Below are 17,181 nucleotides of genomic sequence, written 5' to 3'. Positions count from 1 at the left end.
GTAGTTGCGTAGCGGTACATTGGGCCGCGAGGTGGTTTCCTTCTTTGCATGCTCATAGGTGTGCACCCATTTGAGCATACGTTGCCACTAACTGTTATAATCGATATAACGAAATAATGGATATTACAAAATAATTGTGGCTCCCCTTATACTTCGTTAAAACGAGGTTTAAGTGTAACTCTGCTTGTACTAGGGATCCTAAAAATTTTTGCGGCATTTAATTTGTCAAGCAATAAGCTTATTTAGTGAATCCATTCCATGGCTACATGAAAAAGTGTTGCAGGGCCGTTTGAGGGGATTTGGTGCCATTATTACCACCATAAATATATCTATACCTACGTCCGAAGTGATGCAATCCTGGACGGTGAGTATTAATATGAAGTTCTGTTTCATAGTTATGGCTCGGAGAGAAATGCGAGATTATTTGTTCTGTGTTCGTAGCATTCCTGTGTTGTAGCGCTGCCACTTGTAGCATTGCTAATTGCGACAGCATTCTGAACTCAATGGGTGTGTTTACCAAAAATCTTAAAAAATATTCGAGGTAGTTTAGGGGCTCATTGATGCAATATTCGAAGCTTCTACACTGAGTGACGGCAGAGACCTGCCACAAGATGACACCCAAAGAATGAACTTAGAACATGTTATTCATTTATTTGTGGATCCACAGCTAACGCTTGCATTGTTGTGGGCAGTGACTGCAGTGATTATTTAAAGCCGTGGAGTATTTCTCACTGCATGTGAAGTGGTCTTCAAATGCGTTCGAGAAATTAGTGAAAGCAGCAGCGGCAGTGACAGAAAATATGTGTAGCCAAATAAGAGACACTGTTGCAAGGGACAAATGGGCATAACAGACACCAGTGTGCCTGCAGTGAAAGGGGGTCCATCAGAAAATGGGATCATGGCACCCAGCTTGTAAGAGACTAGCACCTCAGCCTAGTGCATGCCTCTTGGAAACGTGTTCAACTGTAAAACCATTGGAAAAAGGATAACATTGAGCTTTGTAGTGTTGAGCAAACATATTGAATCAAGGACACAAACTAGGCCTAAAAAGTTAAGTTCGACCTAAGAGCAGAATTTTATGAAAATTGTGATATGAAAGTTAACTTTTTATACAAGTCTATAAAATGTGTGTCCAAACTGCCCGCATTAAAGTTTTCTTGCAATACTCGGCCACCCAAAACAGCTGGAAACATTGGCATGCACATGACGTTTCCCCTTTTGGTGCAGTCAGATCCTGTTACAATGAAATTTACAAGCCACATGGCTCAATCCAAAGTAAAAACAAAGTGCTGAACTCCGCATTGCCATAGTCATCGGCGAACAACAGGAGAGCCAGAGTGATTCTTCCTTTCTTGTGGCTTTGTTGCATTTACTGCTGGATTGGACGTGGGTCTTTGAAGATGTGTACAGTGGAACCCCATTTATAAGACCTTCGGGGGACTGCACAAAAGCATTGTATAATCGCGGCATCGTATAATCGAGAACTAAAAATACAGGCAGTGGCACTCAGCCTTGCACGGGTACAGACCACCTGAATAAGCCCACGACACAACCTTGCACTTCTCCAAGGAAGTAAATCAAATTAGTTTTGCGAATGGCAGCATTACTTAGTTGAGGCAGGTGTGAGTGAATTATTATTCTCAACTGTAAAAAATCGAATCCGACACGCATCTTTCTCCCAATAGAGTCTGTCTGAAAATTGCCTGTGTGTGAAAATGAGACCGAAACCGCTTTGCCAACTCCCTCCCGTTAGAAGAGTTAGGCACAGTGTCGTCGTCATCACATTATGGCGGGGAACCACAAGTTCACGAGGTTGCATGAATTGAATGCCTTTGTGCTCGGCTGAGCTATTGTAATTTGTTGCCTTATGAAGCCCAACTAGTGATGTCCCACGTTGAAATCAAGTGAACGTTATTTTGCATGGTGAAAATTGCATCATCGTAGCCTTTTGCGTGCATGCTCAAGCTTGTGGCTGCAAGGGCCACAAACCAAGGCAGATCAGCTGTACGTTGACCAGGAAAAGTTTCTACTGACCGAAAACATGAAAATATCAGAATCTCAGAAATGAGCTCTTCAACCAGCTGAAGCTACTGTGGAGAGAGCTTCTCTGGGTAACGACCCAATGTACGAACTCGGTCGAGGCATATTCAGATGTGCATAAACTGCCAGGAGAATAAATTTCCCATGCTAAGAACCAAACCGGGACCAAACCGAGTCATCGTAAAAAGCGGGTCGTTGCGTAGCTGGGGCACGTATAATCGAAGTTCCAGCGTAGTTGCTATTGTCAAAACTTGGTAGTTGTCGCACATGATGTAAACAAACAGTTATGGCGGTGAATACAGTGACGGGACTCATCAGCACAGTACTGTTGTGAAGTCAAGGGGGTCCGTCCCCGTAGTAGTTCTGTCATGTAATCGTTATAGTGAGGGGTTCGTCATAATATCGGTGCAACTATGCTGACAAGCCCAGTCACTGTAAAGCAGTGATTAGTGAAGGGGCCTGTCAGTGCAGTTTTAACGAAAAACTGAGGGGGCCCGTTAGGGCTGCAAAATAGTAAAAGTGAAGGGCCTGTCACCGTAGTGTAATTGCAAAAGTGAGGTGGCTGTTACCACAAATTTCTAGTCATTCTACGCCCTATTGTCATGCGGTTTTAGTGCCATAGCGGTTTGAAACACTGTTCAAAGTGCTCAAACACACGGTTTGAAGTCAGATCAAATCCTCTCAGTTTTTTTTTTTTTTTTTTTCCGGATATGCGCCGGCATTGACGGTGATTGAAGAAGTGGTAATCTTTCTTTTCAAAAGAAAATCACATGCTGTCTGTGGCGGTTGTTAGACAGCCCGATCATTTGGATTTCGAAGCTCAGCGGGCAATGCATGATGTGTCATTGCTGTACAGCCCAGGTACTAATCGCGCTGAGCAAGTAAACTTTTCTTTCATTTTTTCTGTTTTGAATATTGTTTTAAGTAATGTTAGTTATTTTGAATGATAATCCTGTTAGACAATGTTCCACAGTGGAGCAGTGCGAAGAGCCTCAGCCCAGCAAGAACCCGACGATGAGGTGAGTCGAGCTGACTGACCGGACTTTAAGAACGGCAGCTGCAGCATAGCCCCGGCCTGGCCTTCCCCTACAGCAGGCTTTGTAGCAAAATGCAAATAATAGGTTTCCACCACCACCACCATTAAAAGCGCGCAGAGATCACCACATCGAGTCAATACAGCCGTAAGGATGTCACAAAAGTAAGGTGGCCTGTCATAACATTGCTGCAATTTTAGCGACTGGCTGCATGGTCGTAGTGCCGCAGGTGTGCTTCCTGAAGTGATTGGAGCAGTTTTTATTGTTTTGTTGTTTACATCTTTCCGGAAGACCGTGTTCAAGGTCGCTACAGCTCTCTTCCCTCAGCCTAGTTTATATCACGCTGCTAGGTGCACATTCGCTCTTGTATATTCGTTTCGCCGACTAGCTCACACCTTGTGGTTTACCCAAGCTTGAGCCGCATCAGCCAGCGATTGCGAGCCGCCAGGCTACCGATCATGCCTGCGTCTTGGGTTTGTTTGCATTCGAATCATCGAAAACAATACGGAACACGCCTCGATACGGTGAGAAAAGCACCGTCTCAGGATTGGAAGACAGCCACAGAGAGTGCAACATAGCACGAGTATATATTTACCGCACCTGAAGTTCGCATGTGTTACGACGTTTGTATTCAATAGCACATTGGGAAGAAAGCGATGTACATATTCTCCTGTGTATGGGCACCAGATTTGATCTCGTGAGGTCTTTGTGTGTGTGATTTCAGGCGAAGTAGTTCCGAAATCCGACTCGCATGCATATTGTAGTTTTGGGGCTTATTCAGCTCACATTATGTATAGGACAGATAACGAATTATTAGGTGGAGCAACGGAATGCATGCCAAAAGATGCAAAACGTAGCAAAGGGTTGGATAGGACAATAAATGAGGACACTTGGAGGCATACAATGGAATTCGCTTGGCCAGGGCAGTGTCAGTCGGAAGTCATTGGGAAAGGTCTTCGTCCCACGTTTCGCACAAAAGAAGATTGATGGTCATAACTGGTGAATAATCGCAGTTATATTGAAAAAATGTATTTTGAAAATGTACTTGGTCAGCTCGATTCAAACAGTGGTCGCACACCAACACCACTTCATGCATCACCCGCTGTTTCTTAAAATCCTAATAGTAAGGCTCTCTAACAACGACTGCTGTACACAGCAACATGACTTTCTTTTAGATAGAAAAAATGACAACTCTTTCAGAGTAACATTGATGTTAAGGCATTACCCAGAAAAATAGAAAAAAGTTGATGGAGCAAGAATTGATCTGATGATCGGCAGCAATACCCCTACTTGAACAGCTGCCAACCCTCCACGCCACCAAAACCACACGACGGCAACATCTAGAACGACTACAAGTTTGTGCCAATTGGCCCGCCTCATTTTTACTATTACACTATGCTGATGGGCTCTATCATCGTAGTCACTGCTTTAATGTGATGGGGTGTCACTAAAGTCAGTCACTATTACGATTTCACTATGCTGATCGGCCCTTCCTCACTCTCACGAAAGTACTGCGCTGACGGGCCCCATCATTGTAGTCGGTGTCTTGCTAACAACTATTCCAGTTTTGTGTACATTGGTTGTGGCAAACAGTAAGTTCCATTTGACCTTTGCGTGCTTCGGCTACATGCACACTTATGGAGCTGCACCTTTTCTATCCACGACCACGTTGTATTTTCTGTTACGTTTTCTTAGGTTTGAGATCCGTATGTCATACTGCCATAATGAACTCGTCACACCATCTTTGTTTCTAGCGTAAAGCTGGGATGTCGAGGGTTGTCACTTCGAGAATATCCGCAATGGGGTGTTACTTGAGCGTTTAAGGTTCTTCTCCTGATTTGACCGCCTGTGTCGCAGGTGGAGGAGTACAAGCGCAAGCAGCCCTTGGCTCTGTACCAGGAGCTGTTCGAGACACCCTTCCTCGCAGAGACTGGAAAACACCTGCAACGTGAGGCGCACCGGCTGCTCGAAGAGTGTGACTGTTCGGCGTACATGGAGCGAGTGCTCCACGTCCTTGCTCAGGAGAACTTGCGTGCCCACCGGTTCCTGCACCCTAGCTCTTACCCAAAGGTCCGTGTACTGTAGATTGCTGCTTTGTTTTTCTTTTCATTATGGCCAAACTTGGTTCGCCTGCGTCTTGGGAAGCCCACACTACAAACTACACACGTAGACAGGTCCTGACAAAGTTGCAATGAAGATTAAGTTCTATATTTGTTATAAGAGTACATGCCTCTAATATTGGTGAGTAAAATTGTGGTCAGGGTTGTGTGATGCAATGGTGTTGCCATTGTCAGGCCAGCAGTAGGTATCATTTCTTGACGATTTGGACACCTTAAGTGTCATGTCAGCAGTGATGTACATGTTTCCTTTAATCCTTGAATGCCAGCACATTCATGGATTGAGCTGAGAACTGAGTCTGAGTAGCAGTAGCAGTGATAGTGACAACTTGCAGTCGACTGTGCAGTGTGCATGAAAGAATGAATGATGTTATTATGAGAAGGATAGAATTTGTTTATGTGGCATTACACCAGCCTGACAACCGTCACCTCACAGCAAACAAAAATTGGCTTGTGCAAATAGTAAATTTAAGTGAACTCAAAGCAGATAGTAGTGATTTGGTTCAAATAATTCGGAATTGAATTTGAATAGTATATATAACATATTATTATAAAAAGAAATGAGCATATTTGTCATGACCCAACTAACCTTCACAATATATATATATTATTTTAATGAGAAGATGCTTGAGCAAATTTTATTCTTTTTTGGATCTGACAAAGTGGAAAACAACTTCGAATAGTAGCGGGATTTGACTTTCAGTACATTGCAAGGGATAACCTGAAAAATATGTTACATTTTAAAATTTACCATACTTAGACCATACAAATTAGTGTAACTTGCCTTTGAACTTGAAAAAGGAAGAATCGATGCGAGGGCAATATGTTCATTAACCTTGAAATGAGTCTTTGCGGCAGTGCGGATTTTCTACGTAAAGGTGTATTCATGATATAGCATCTCTATACTGCAGTGACACCACTTTTGCACTATTCATTTTGCACTATTCGTTATACACTATTCATTTCTTTTGAATTCCTCAAAATTTGCAATACAGTAGACTCGCGATAATTCAAACTCTGATAATTCGAACTTTCGGTTAATTCATACAAAATTCAAAATTTTGGTTGGCTCGCTATGCTTTCAATGTATTTAATTAAAAGCCGCTTAATTCAAACTTCGTCATTCGGTTAATTCGTACTTTCTGCCTGTCCATACCGGAAAATTTCTGCTGATTTGCCGGCAATATTTGAAAATTTGCGTGCTTATGATTATCATAATAGTCTGATATGGAAAAATAAGCGCCTTAAAACTTCAAGGGAAAAGGTTTTGCCACACAATCATTTCTCAGCATTCCGCGCCGCGGTGGAAAAAAAAAACGAAAAACAAAAACGGCCCAGTGGTTACGAAGCTGGCTCGCGGCTTATCTCTGCTTTTCCGGCGTGCCGGTGGCGCCGGCCGACTCCGAAGCACGTGACCTGCCCACGGAATGCGTACAGGTCTGCCCGTCTTTCTTACGTGCTGCGCATTTTTCGATCGACCATGTCACCGCGAGGAAAATATCGGACACTACCCCTAAAAGAGAAATTGGCCGCTATCCAAGAAGTCGACGCTGGGGTAAAGAAGACCGAAGTGGCACTGAAGTATGGAATAACCAAAAGTACTCTCACAACCATTCTGAAAGCCAAAGACAAGCTGCAGAATAACGCGAGCCGCTTCGCTCCCGATCGGAAAAGGCTTAGGGAAGCTGCGTACCCGGATCTCGAAAACGCCGTGTTTCTTTGGCTCAAGCGCGCACGGAGCTCCAATTTACCGATAAATGGGCCAATCCTACGAGAGAAAGCTGAAGAACTTTCCTTGCGCTTGGGAATTGAAGATTTCAAGTGCAGCGATGGCTGGATTTCTCGGTTCAAGGAACGCCATGGTCTCTCCTTCAAAACAGTGAGTGGTGAAGCAGCAGTGGTCGATGAAGCTGTTTCTTCTGACTGGCGGCAGACTAGACTTCAAAGTCTGCTGCTTGAATACTCCCCGGCTGATGTATATAATGCCGACGAAATGGGGCTGTTTTTTAAGTGCCTGCCCGATCAAACCTTGTGTCGCAAGGGAGAGCGTTGCACTGGCGGAAAGCTGAGAAAAGAACGGTTAACCGTCATGGTTTGCGCCAATATGGACGGAAGTCACAAGCCAGAACTCTTCGTTTTGGGCAAGTCAAAGCGTCCCAGGTGCTTTAAAGGCGTCCGAACGCTCCCAGTTGCATATGACGGAAACACGCGAGCCTGGATGACGCAAGCTTTGTTCGAGGGTTGGCTCCGCAAACTGGATGGGCAAATGAAGCGAGCGAAAAGGAAAATTTTGCTCATTGTTGATAACTGCCCTGCGCACGGCGACGTGGAGGGGCTGGAAGCAATTCGCCTTGAATTTCTGCCTCCTAACACTACAGCTGTCCTCCAGCCCCTGGATCAAGGAGTAATCAAATGCTTGAAGCTTAATTACCGGAAAACACTGCTAAAGAGAATGCTGATATGTATGGACAATTCCATGCCTTACAGTGTCACACTACTCTCATCGTTGGGCATGCTCGCCGACGCATGGAATGCTGTCACATCAGCAACAATAAGGAACTGCTTCGAGCATGCCTTCCGCATACCTGGCTGCAGCATTGCCACTTCATCTGACTGCTTGCAGACTGAGGGCGACGATGAAAGCCAAGTGCTGTCTGCTCTAAAAGCGCACAACATAGCTGCCGACCTCGACAGTTATGCAGCTACTGATGATAACCTGTGCGTGTGCAGGGAGGACACACCCGATGACTTGGTGGCAGAGGTGCTGCCAGCACAACACAGCAGTGAAAGTGAAGAAGAACCGGAAGTGGAAAATGTGACAACTGCACAGGCTTTCCAGTACATTGCTAAAGTGAGAAAATTTCTGACAACAACAGAAAACTCTCAGAATCAACTGGCAGCACTTACTGGCATCGAGAGCTTTGTGCTAAATGCGCATGTGGCAAATAAGCAGTTGACCATCCATGATTTTTTTAAAAGGTCTAGTCAGCAGTATATAGTCAATAAACTTGTTGACCATACATGCACCGCTCTCTGTTTTTGTGTAGTTAGGATCTAGAGATGCTTAAAAGTGTGAATATAGATGTCTGATCATAATTTGTGCTGTCACCTTACCCAGAGTCGCATATATGAGAACTTCTGATAATTCAAACAGCCTGATAATTCAAACAAAATCCAGGGGTCCCTTCGAGTTTGAATTAATGAGAGTCGACTGTAATTCAAATCAAAGCAAATTCAAATGCATTATTATTGTTCGAATGTTCGAAATGTTTGAGTATTTGCACAAGCCCAAATGAAATTCATGGGCACTGACCTACCCAGTTTTTAATGTGAACTGCTTTAGTGGCATTGCTGCAGTATCTTCGAGAGACTGGACTGAATGACGAATTGTTCACACACAACCATGGTGTGTCGTACTTGACCGGGATCGTCATCATGAGTTTGTTGTGTCCTCATGGGCTCTTCTTCCATTATTTTACAGCCCCTTTCCCCTCCCATGTACAGAATAGCCTACTGGAGAGTTTATTTGGTTAACCTTCCTGTCTTTCCCTTATTTTTATTTCTGTAGTTTATGTGGGGGTGTGTGATAATCGAATAGTAAGGGAAATCATGGCGGATTCTGAACTTGTAAAGAAAAGAAATTGGACCAAATGCTTTGGTTTCGTGTAAGACATGCGCCTGAACGAGGTAGCTAAAGAAAGGGTGCCACCTTTGCGTGAGTCTCCGCGGTGTTTGCACTACCTACATTTCCAAGTTACTCCTATGTTTGTGAGATGGCTGTAGTGAGTCATCTAACTAACTTCCCTCTCATTTGTCTGTAGGTGACGCGCGAGTGCGAGCAGCAGATGGTGGGTGCCCACCTGGGCTTCCTGCAGCAGGAGTGCGGCCCCATGATGGAGGCCGAGCGGCGCACCGACCTGTCTCGCATGTACACCCTTTTGCGGCCCCTGGGGCCCCGCGCCCTCGAGGTGCTGGTGTCACAGCTGCAGCGGCACGTCGAGCGTGTAGGTCTCGGACGGCTGCAGCAGGGAGGCAATGAAGGAGGCGGCGCTGCACCGGCAACAGCCTCGTCGTCCTCTACCTCGATCGACAGTGGCAGCCAGAGCCCAGCCCAGGCCAACGCCATCTCCCCGCAGCACTTTGTCGAAGCAGTGCTGCAAGTGCACGCCACTTACCAGGTGCCTAATTTCTGTTTGCTTTACCACAAATTTGCTTTTTTCCTCTTTTTGGGTTGATTGAACTGCTAGGTCCTTTTATTCGAACTGGCACAGCTAAGTTTTCACGTGGATAGACTCCTTAAGTGAAAATGCGGCTTTCTATTTTGGAAAACTTGCAAAAATAATTTATTAGTGAAAAGTCTTATTTTGAGTTTCTGGAGCCATTTTTTCGATTACAAAATATTTACTCTAAAAACCGCGCCAACATGCTTTAAAAAAAATTACAACAAAAAAAACGTCGATTTTCGAAAATATCCGAAGCTCAGCGATGGCGCGGCGAAGAGCTGCCTTTTTAAGCTTTTTAAAAAGAGAATTTTTTTAATTTCCTACTTCAGCTGACTTCTTCATTCATATAGAAGTGCACGAAAAGCAAATACTTGAGAGTTGTTTCAAAGCCTCCAATTAGCCAAATCCACCATGTTGTCCCAGCTTGCCTCACCATTGGTCCGGGAGATTGTTTGCTGCTTGCGCATAGGGAGCTCATTCCAGTCCACAATCCTGCTACTTTGTGACATGCTCACAACCCAACGATCACTTAGAATGTAATTATGCTTCGGTTAGGGGCAGCAAGCAGATGCTCAATCAGATTATGAGGGTGCACCGCACTTGTAGACCATGTGTCCAATGCTCAGTGTCGTCACTAGGCTCTGTTGATGGTGAGACGAATCACGAACTTTACGGCCAAAAACAAGACTTAGCGCACTCGCGACAACGTGCTTCTTTACAAGCAACGAAGCACGTTGCTCGCCGTCTTCTCAGAACCGTGGGTGGGCATTTCACGCTATGGCAGCGGACCCCGAAGTCAATCTTAGCAGACCCCACAGCCATGAACTGCTCAGTGCAGTGGCTAGCAAGTTCGCACGTCACCACTCAAAAATACGAGAGCAAGCATATTGCGTAACAATCTTTCGTCATCATAGCTGTGGATTTCGTGCATCATCACCGAACGCCCCTGTTAAGCACATCATGCGTTGACTCTACCGACCCCATCGCTGAGCGCTCTGCAAGTCAGATAGAGTGATGCAATTTATGCATGCTGGAAACTGTGCTTGGTATCGCTGAAAGCATATTCTGGAACAATAATAGCCCCAAAGCAAGCGTTTCCGTGATCGGCAGTTTGATAATGCGTTTTACAAGCTGGAGTAACAAAAGAAGGTGCATGAAGCAGGGGGGACAAATTTTTATCTGCTCGACTCGCATCATTCAATATACTGCTAAAAAATTTCTTTGCGACCAGTGTTTCGGCCATAACTTCATTATTTGGAAAGATGGCATAGGTTGTCATAGTGTGAGCCATTTTCTGTCACAATAAATCTTTCTCTATACCATATTTATTCACATAATAGGTGCACTTTTTCTTCATAAATTCAACTCGAATTTAGGGGTATGCGAATTACACAGGGTACAATATTAGAAAACTTTTTTGACTCGGCTCTCGTGCTTTAAATCTTCACATTTGTCAAGTAAAAGGCGACTTTATTGTTTACTGATTAATTCAGCATAAAACAAACACACCTACGTACCTTTTAATGAACAAGCGAGAGCCATCAACTGCACACACACACGTAAAATTTATTTACAATAAAGTCATAGGTGTTCCTCCTTTTCCCTATTCGAGAGCACACATTCATCCTCGCCGAGCGGGGATTCATTTTCGCTGTTCGAATCGTCCGCACCCCACAACATGTCATCCTCACTTGCATCCAGTGCGTTCAAGATACCCGTCTTCTTGAAGCTTTTCCTGACGACTTCATCGAAAATCCCCTGCCACGTTTCCACTATCCAAGTGCACAGCATTTCCACAGGCGGCCTCTTAATCTTACCACCTGGAGTCAGCTGATGTCCTCCAGCCATCCAGGTGGTGTACAGCGTTCGAACATTGTCCTTGAAAGGCTTATTCAAGGACGCGTCTAAAGGCTGCAGTATCGCTGTGAGGCCGCCCTGTATCACTGCCAGATCTGTGCGCAGCTCCTTTAGCTCATTTTGTACGCTGTCTACTAGGGGCACACGAAAACTGTCCAGGACAAGCATGGACGGAAACAAAAGACCACCCATCCGCCGACCCCCAGAATGTTTTCAACTAATCCACCATGAGTTCCCGCTCATCCAACCTTTTCTCTAGACTCTGACGTAGAAGCCTTGAGGGAAATTTGCCTTTGGGACCGACTTATGTTTGGAAATAACGTAAGGCGGTAGCTTGCGCCCATCCACTGTCACCGCCAGCATTACGGTGCATCGTTGCTAATCAGCGCCAGAGGTTCTGACGATGATGCTCCGTGCACCTTTCTCCTCCATTGTCATGTTCCGTGGCATATCAAAGCAAAGGGGGGCCGGATGAGCGTTGCCGATCTGGGACAAAATGAAGTCTTTCTGCTGTCAGAGCTTTATAACCAAACGGTCCAAGTCTACCACTTTGTCCTCACATGTTGCGGGCATGCGCTGGCACAAGGTGATCCACCTTCGCAGTGCGAGGCTATGGCGGCGCATGAAATGAGTTGTCCATTTGAAGCTGGCTTTGTACTCTTTTGCTTTGATGCGCTGCGCTCGGGGTATTGTGCGCACCTCAGTCTGCACAATATTCAATGACACAGCACAGCCGTCTTGTCGTAGCTCCCGTTATGGCGGACCAGTTGCTTTTCGACGTTCGGATACCTGCCAGTCTTGGCTCCGCAGAAAGCCCGTCGTGTCTCTTTGTCACCTCAAGTTTTCTTCTTGGTTTCTCCAGCACCAAATACTGTTTTCTCCAACACCGAAATGCCTGCTTGCAGCACGGTTGCCGTGCTCCAACGCATACTGCATTGCCTTCAGTTTAAATCCAGCCATGTAGCTTGCGTACTTCTCTATGGTGGAACCAAAGTTGAATACACGACCAGAACATACACACACCGCTTGGAAAATGGCGTTTCTTTCTTTTTCTCTGATGGTGGGGATGGGGATCGAGCCCCTGGAATTGTACACGTGAACTCCAAGGAGCGCGGCTATTTGGGGGGTATCAGTAATTGATGGAACAGCCAGTTTTTTTTTTTTAAGTGTGAATACACTTTATAAGCGACTCCAAACCATCCACCGCCGTCGGCGGCGTCCGCAGTCTTCTCTCTATCTTTAAAAGAAAGAGGACTTGGCGGGCCGCAGTGCGACGCTCTACCGAATAAGCCACCGACGCGACGCTGATATCGGTGTCAGTAACGCGCCTTATACCCCCTCCCCCTTCGCTCGCTCCTCCGCTCTCCTCGCTCGCTGCAGCTGCGTGCGCACCCCTCTCTCTCGCGCGCCCGCCTTCTCTCTCAGTCTCCCGTCGAGAGCAGGTCGTGAGGGGGAGTAAAGTTAAAATCCGTTGGCATTCGCCAGTGAGTTAACGTAAACTCCCCCGTGTGATCAAATTGCGATTCCCAGGAACCATTACACCATAAAGGCACCATAGTGGGATTAATAAATATAATAGTGCGAATTAATAAATACCCCTCATAGCATCACCCCGTGTATTCGCACTTAACCATGTTCACCCTCGGGGAAATGCTTGGGAATTTTTTCATTGACGCTTTATTTTTCTTTTGACAAACACGTTGGTTAGTTCGTAGCACTTCGAATTTCTTTTATTTGCTCGTCGATTCGCCTTCTTTTTTTCTTCAGGGTATGGGGACCGCATTCCAACTGTACCGCTAGGGGGTAGAATCGTTTCTGATCACAGTCAAGTTTCGGGAGCACCTATTATTAGCGGAATTTCAAAAATTGAATTTTCCGGGACTAAATTAGGGGCAGTCTTACAACGAATGCAATAGCAACTAATTGGGTCGCATTACGCATAACTCATTCAAAACGCTAGGGGTGTATGGGAATACAGCAGCTCCATGGAGCAAAGGAGTTTTTGTACTCTGTGATCTCAATGCGAAGTAAGCGAGCCGTTTGCTGATGTTTGACGAGATGGCAGGTGCGTTAGCACCAACGATCGCACCCGTACGGTCAAAGTTCCGAATTGCTGCTCTAACGACGCAGTCTCCTCCCATGCTTCTTCGCCCGGCGAGAGACAGGCGGGGCCTTACCTCTGCTTGAAAGGCCATCGACAGCATACCTCACACACGGGGCGATGTTATCCCATGCGCCTTTCATGCAATGAAAATAGCCAGCTCGTTTTATTTCTGTCTCAGCTGCGTTCGTCACAAGTTCGTGTGGGCACCTGCTTAAGAATTTGGACATTTTCACGAGACAGCCGCAAGCTTTATAGAGCCAGTGTATGACATCTGAATTTTTGGAATTTCGGACAATTAGATTACAGTCTAAGAAGTCAAATACCACAGGACAAAATCAAAGATCACAATTTTTAGGTGTTTAATAGAAGGTGAAATATAAAATGCACTTTTGTCATTACTGAAAATCAAAAATAAAAGGCATCAGATGCGCACCAAAGCAATCGTCAAATGCCAAAACAAAGGACACCAAGAACTATGGTTCTGGTGATAAGTGGAGGCAAGGTGAAACTGCTTGAGGCAATTTCTCAAAAGTGTCCTTGCATGCCTGCCGATTTTGTGCAGCCATTTTTTTCGTAACCATATAGTCCATCTTTACTCGGTTCCTTGTGTCATGTTCTTTTGACTACAATGTACGTCGCGACATGCCTTCTTTCTTTCTTAGACTCTATAATTTTATGATGTGACTGGTTGTTCATCCCTGAGGTCTGCCCAATGTGAAAGTACCACAAAGAATCGTATGGAAGAATTTTTGTGTTGCAAAAAAAAAATAATATTAAAGCAGGGGTATTCACTTAGCCTTCTAGTGCATTTTGCAAACTCTCCAGGCATTGGGCAAATTGCCAAGAATTACAAAAAGGAAAGTGTTAGTTTGATGAAAAGTTCTAAACATAGCTCTCAACTTCTGTGGAAGCATCAGGGAGATGTGCTAAATATTTGTGCCAGTTTTCATCAATGTCCATCAAGTTTTAAGATGGCTTTCCAAAGTAAGTCACCTTCTTAAAGGGGTCCTGTTACACTTTTCCCAGTAGCCATAAATTGGATTCACCAAAGAGCTTATTGTTGCATGAATTCACTACCACAAGTTTTAGAATCCATCCAGTATGAGCGTAGTTAAAATTTGTAGCTCGCTGCAATTGCATTCTCTCTTTTTCCATCTTGACGAAAGCACTGAAAGCGAAGAAGGGAGTGATGGCACGGAGAAAGAAAATACGTCACGTGTGCCTTCTGACCTTGGACATCTCTTCTTTTTGTCTTCGAATACGCAACTTTTCAGTGCAATTGTGCGTGCATGCGTGAGCAAGTCGCGGCCTCCCGCAGCAGCCGCAGTAATGACCGCGCGGGCCATGCTGAGATCAGCCAATGGCTGATGCAGTGGCTGTGACAAGTGATTTTTGAGCTTGTTTCATCATTTGTCAAGAGAAAAGGAAGATTTTTAGCCGACTTTGGTCATTTATTGTGAATTCTAGGCTGCGTGCTGCGCTACAATATTTGGCTTGCGTCTTTCGGGAGCCTCTACTACCAATCAGCAGTGTTCTTGGACTATGGTAAAAAAATTTTGCTGGGCTTAAAGGAGCACTGACATCAAATTTACTCATGGCAAGATTTTTGCGTCAGAAAGTAGCTGTAGACTCCGTAGCAACGATTCGTGACCTAACATGTAACTGAGGGATGAATAACTATCTTTTTTGTTGATTTTGTTGATTTATATTACTGGAACCTAGCACTATTCAAAAACGGCCGGCAATCCCGCCATTTTTAGCGCTGGGGGCACCAGCAGTGGCGCTACCTCGCGGTCACCTCCAGATCACGCCACAGCTGACCACTTCTCAACAGAAAAGAGTGACGTCAGGCTCAGCTGCTCCACAAACATTTCGTCTGCTAGACGGACACATTCAATCATGCCTAGTCACCTGCATTGCTGTCGTCGCCGTACAAAGTGTCGACTCGGGTTCAATACGATAACTGGAGCTTGGAATCCCCGCGATTCACGACGTCGCGAAATATTTTTGCTTTGATCGACCTTTTGTAGAACAGTGATTTCCAAAGGGACACCGTTCCAAGCAGCACTGTAGAGGTGCCCGAGGATGCACGCTTCAGCCATGTTCGCTCGTGTGACTCAGCTATTTCGGTGTGTTTCGGCTTGCAAAGCATTCAGGTATATGTAGAGGGGTCAATGCAATATAGCTATTGCGAATGAGCATCAGCGGAGAAATAGAATACGTTTCCTGCTTGTCAGGTTCCTTTTTGCGCCTCGAGATGGCCCCACCTATCCAGCCTTCAATTCAACAATACCTGCGTGTTACTTGTTAGCGATGATATCTGACTACTCGCTCTTCCACTTTTGATAGCTTGTGGTCGTGTTGATGTGTAACACATACGTGATATGAAAAGACACCCTCATTGTGCTTTTTCCGTACTTTGAACTAGACGACTGCAACTCGCAACGATTCCCCGACATGCTGACTGACAAGCACACGTCTAATCATGCTTTTTTCTTTCACCATTCTGTTAAAGGTGGTTTTTATCTTGGTAATTTCACGAAATCATTCAAACCGGTGCGATGAAGATCAGATGCGACGAGCCTCGGCCGGGCTAGACTGCACCTGCGCGCGCTAGCCCTGCCGTGGACGAGCGAGTGCGTTTCTGCACTTCGGCGCCCGTCAGCGCCATGATAAGAACACTCGAATCGTACACGTCATCGCTACTAGGGCATCGTCACTCAGGATGGTATTTGTGTAATGTATCACACCGAACACGTAGCACTAGTGTCGATGTCGCAGGGCAGTCTATTTTTCGTTTTTTCTCCTTAGCTTTTCATCGCTGTTTGGCATCGAATTAAAATAACTTCCACGCGACGGGTGCCGTTCAAATTTGGCCAAGAAGACCTATGCATACCAAGCGATCGAATGATGGGCACATCTCGATCTTGAAATTTGATGTCAGTGCTCTTTTAAACTGACGACTAGCAGCAGTCGCACGACCATTCGTGACTGGCGGCCAAAAAGCGACTGATGTTCACACTGGCAGAGGCTGCATGCGAGCGACCGGAAGTCGAAAAGCTGGGGAGTCACGTCCAGATCTCAATATTAGCGAAAACTCTGGAGACCACCGCCGATCAGCTGATCGCTGCCAGCTCAGTGAGCGGTTTATTGTTTTCGTCCGTTCTCGCACAGCGTTCCCAACAGCGTCAAGGACTTCGATTCAAGCGAAGAACGAAAAATTTTAATGGTGCTGGTGCGCTGTGCCATGGTGTCAGCACAGATGCCTCCAAAGAAAAAAAGCTGGTGGTGGTTGTGGCCATTCCTTTGATCGCGAGAGTTGGCCGGCCATGCAAGCCTCCTACCTCCCGAGCTGCGCTGAGACAACTAAGAGTATTTCCGAGAATCGTACCTATTCAGAAGCGTTCTTGAATTCATCTTGACTTGCCACAGCCTCCAATGCAGCACAAACGCGTTCCAAACGCGCTGCATTGAAGGCGGTGACAAGTCAAGTTCAAGACAAAAAACGATTCTGAATATGGCCAAAAGATAGTGCACAATTCATTTTATCTTTATCGCGGTGTTTAGCTTCTTGCGAAGGCCACCACGTAAATTCGACACTTTGCTCGAGCTGCTGTGCCCCGCCATCTCCAAGCCAAGTATGCCGTGGTGGCCATGGTGACACAGACCCAGAGGAACGCACTCATTTGTATCTGGCGGCAGGAGGCCAGCGCAATGAAAAAACAAAAATTGAGCATCGCTGATTGGCTCCAGCAGCTTTGCGACTACAGTCGTGCAACTGAAAAATCGACAAGGAAGCCACTAGC

At 45.6% G+C, this 17,181-nt stretch overlaps 1 protein-coding gene across 1 annotated transcript in view; it reads left to right on the top strand.

Moving 5' to 3' along the window:
- Window positions 1–17,181, top strand: part of Cul2 (cullin 2) — a 74,781-nt gene that overhangs the window by 20,026 nt on the left and 37,574 nt on the right. Inside the window, exons 6-7 of the mRNA XM_037429636.2 lie at window positions 4,932–5,144; window positions 9,013–9,369. Of these exons, the coding sequence (XP_037285533.2) occupies window positions 4,932–5,144; window positions 9,013–9,369 (570 nt within the window). The remainder of the gene's footprint in view (window positions 1–4,931; window positions 5,145–9,012; window positions 9,370–17,181) is intronic.

This window comes from Rhipicephalus microplus, chromosome 1 (assembly GCF_043290135.1).
Source record: "Rhipicephalus microplus isolate Deutch F79 chromosome 1, USDA_Rmic, whole genome shotgun sequence".
Lineage (NCBI taxonomy): Eukaryota > Metazoa > Arthropoda > Arachnida > Ixodida > Ixodidae > Rhipicephalus > Rhipicephalus microplus.
Note: the sequence above shows the minus strand (reverse complement) of the source record. Positions and strands in the feature narration are given on the sequence as shown.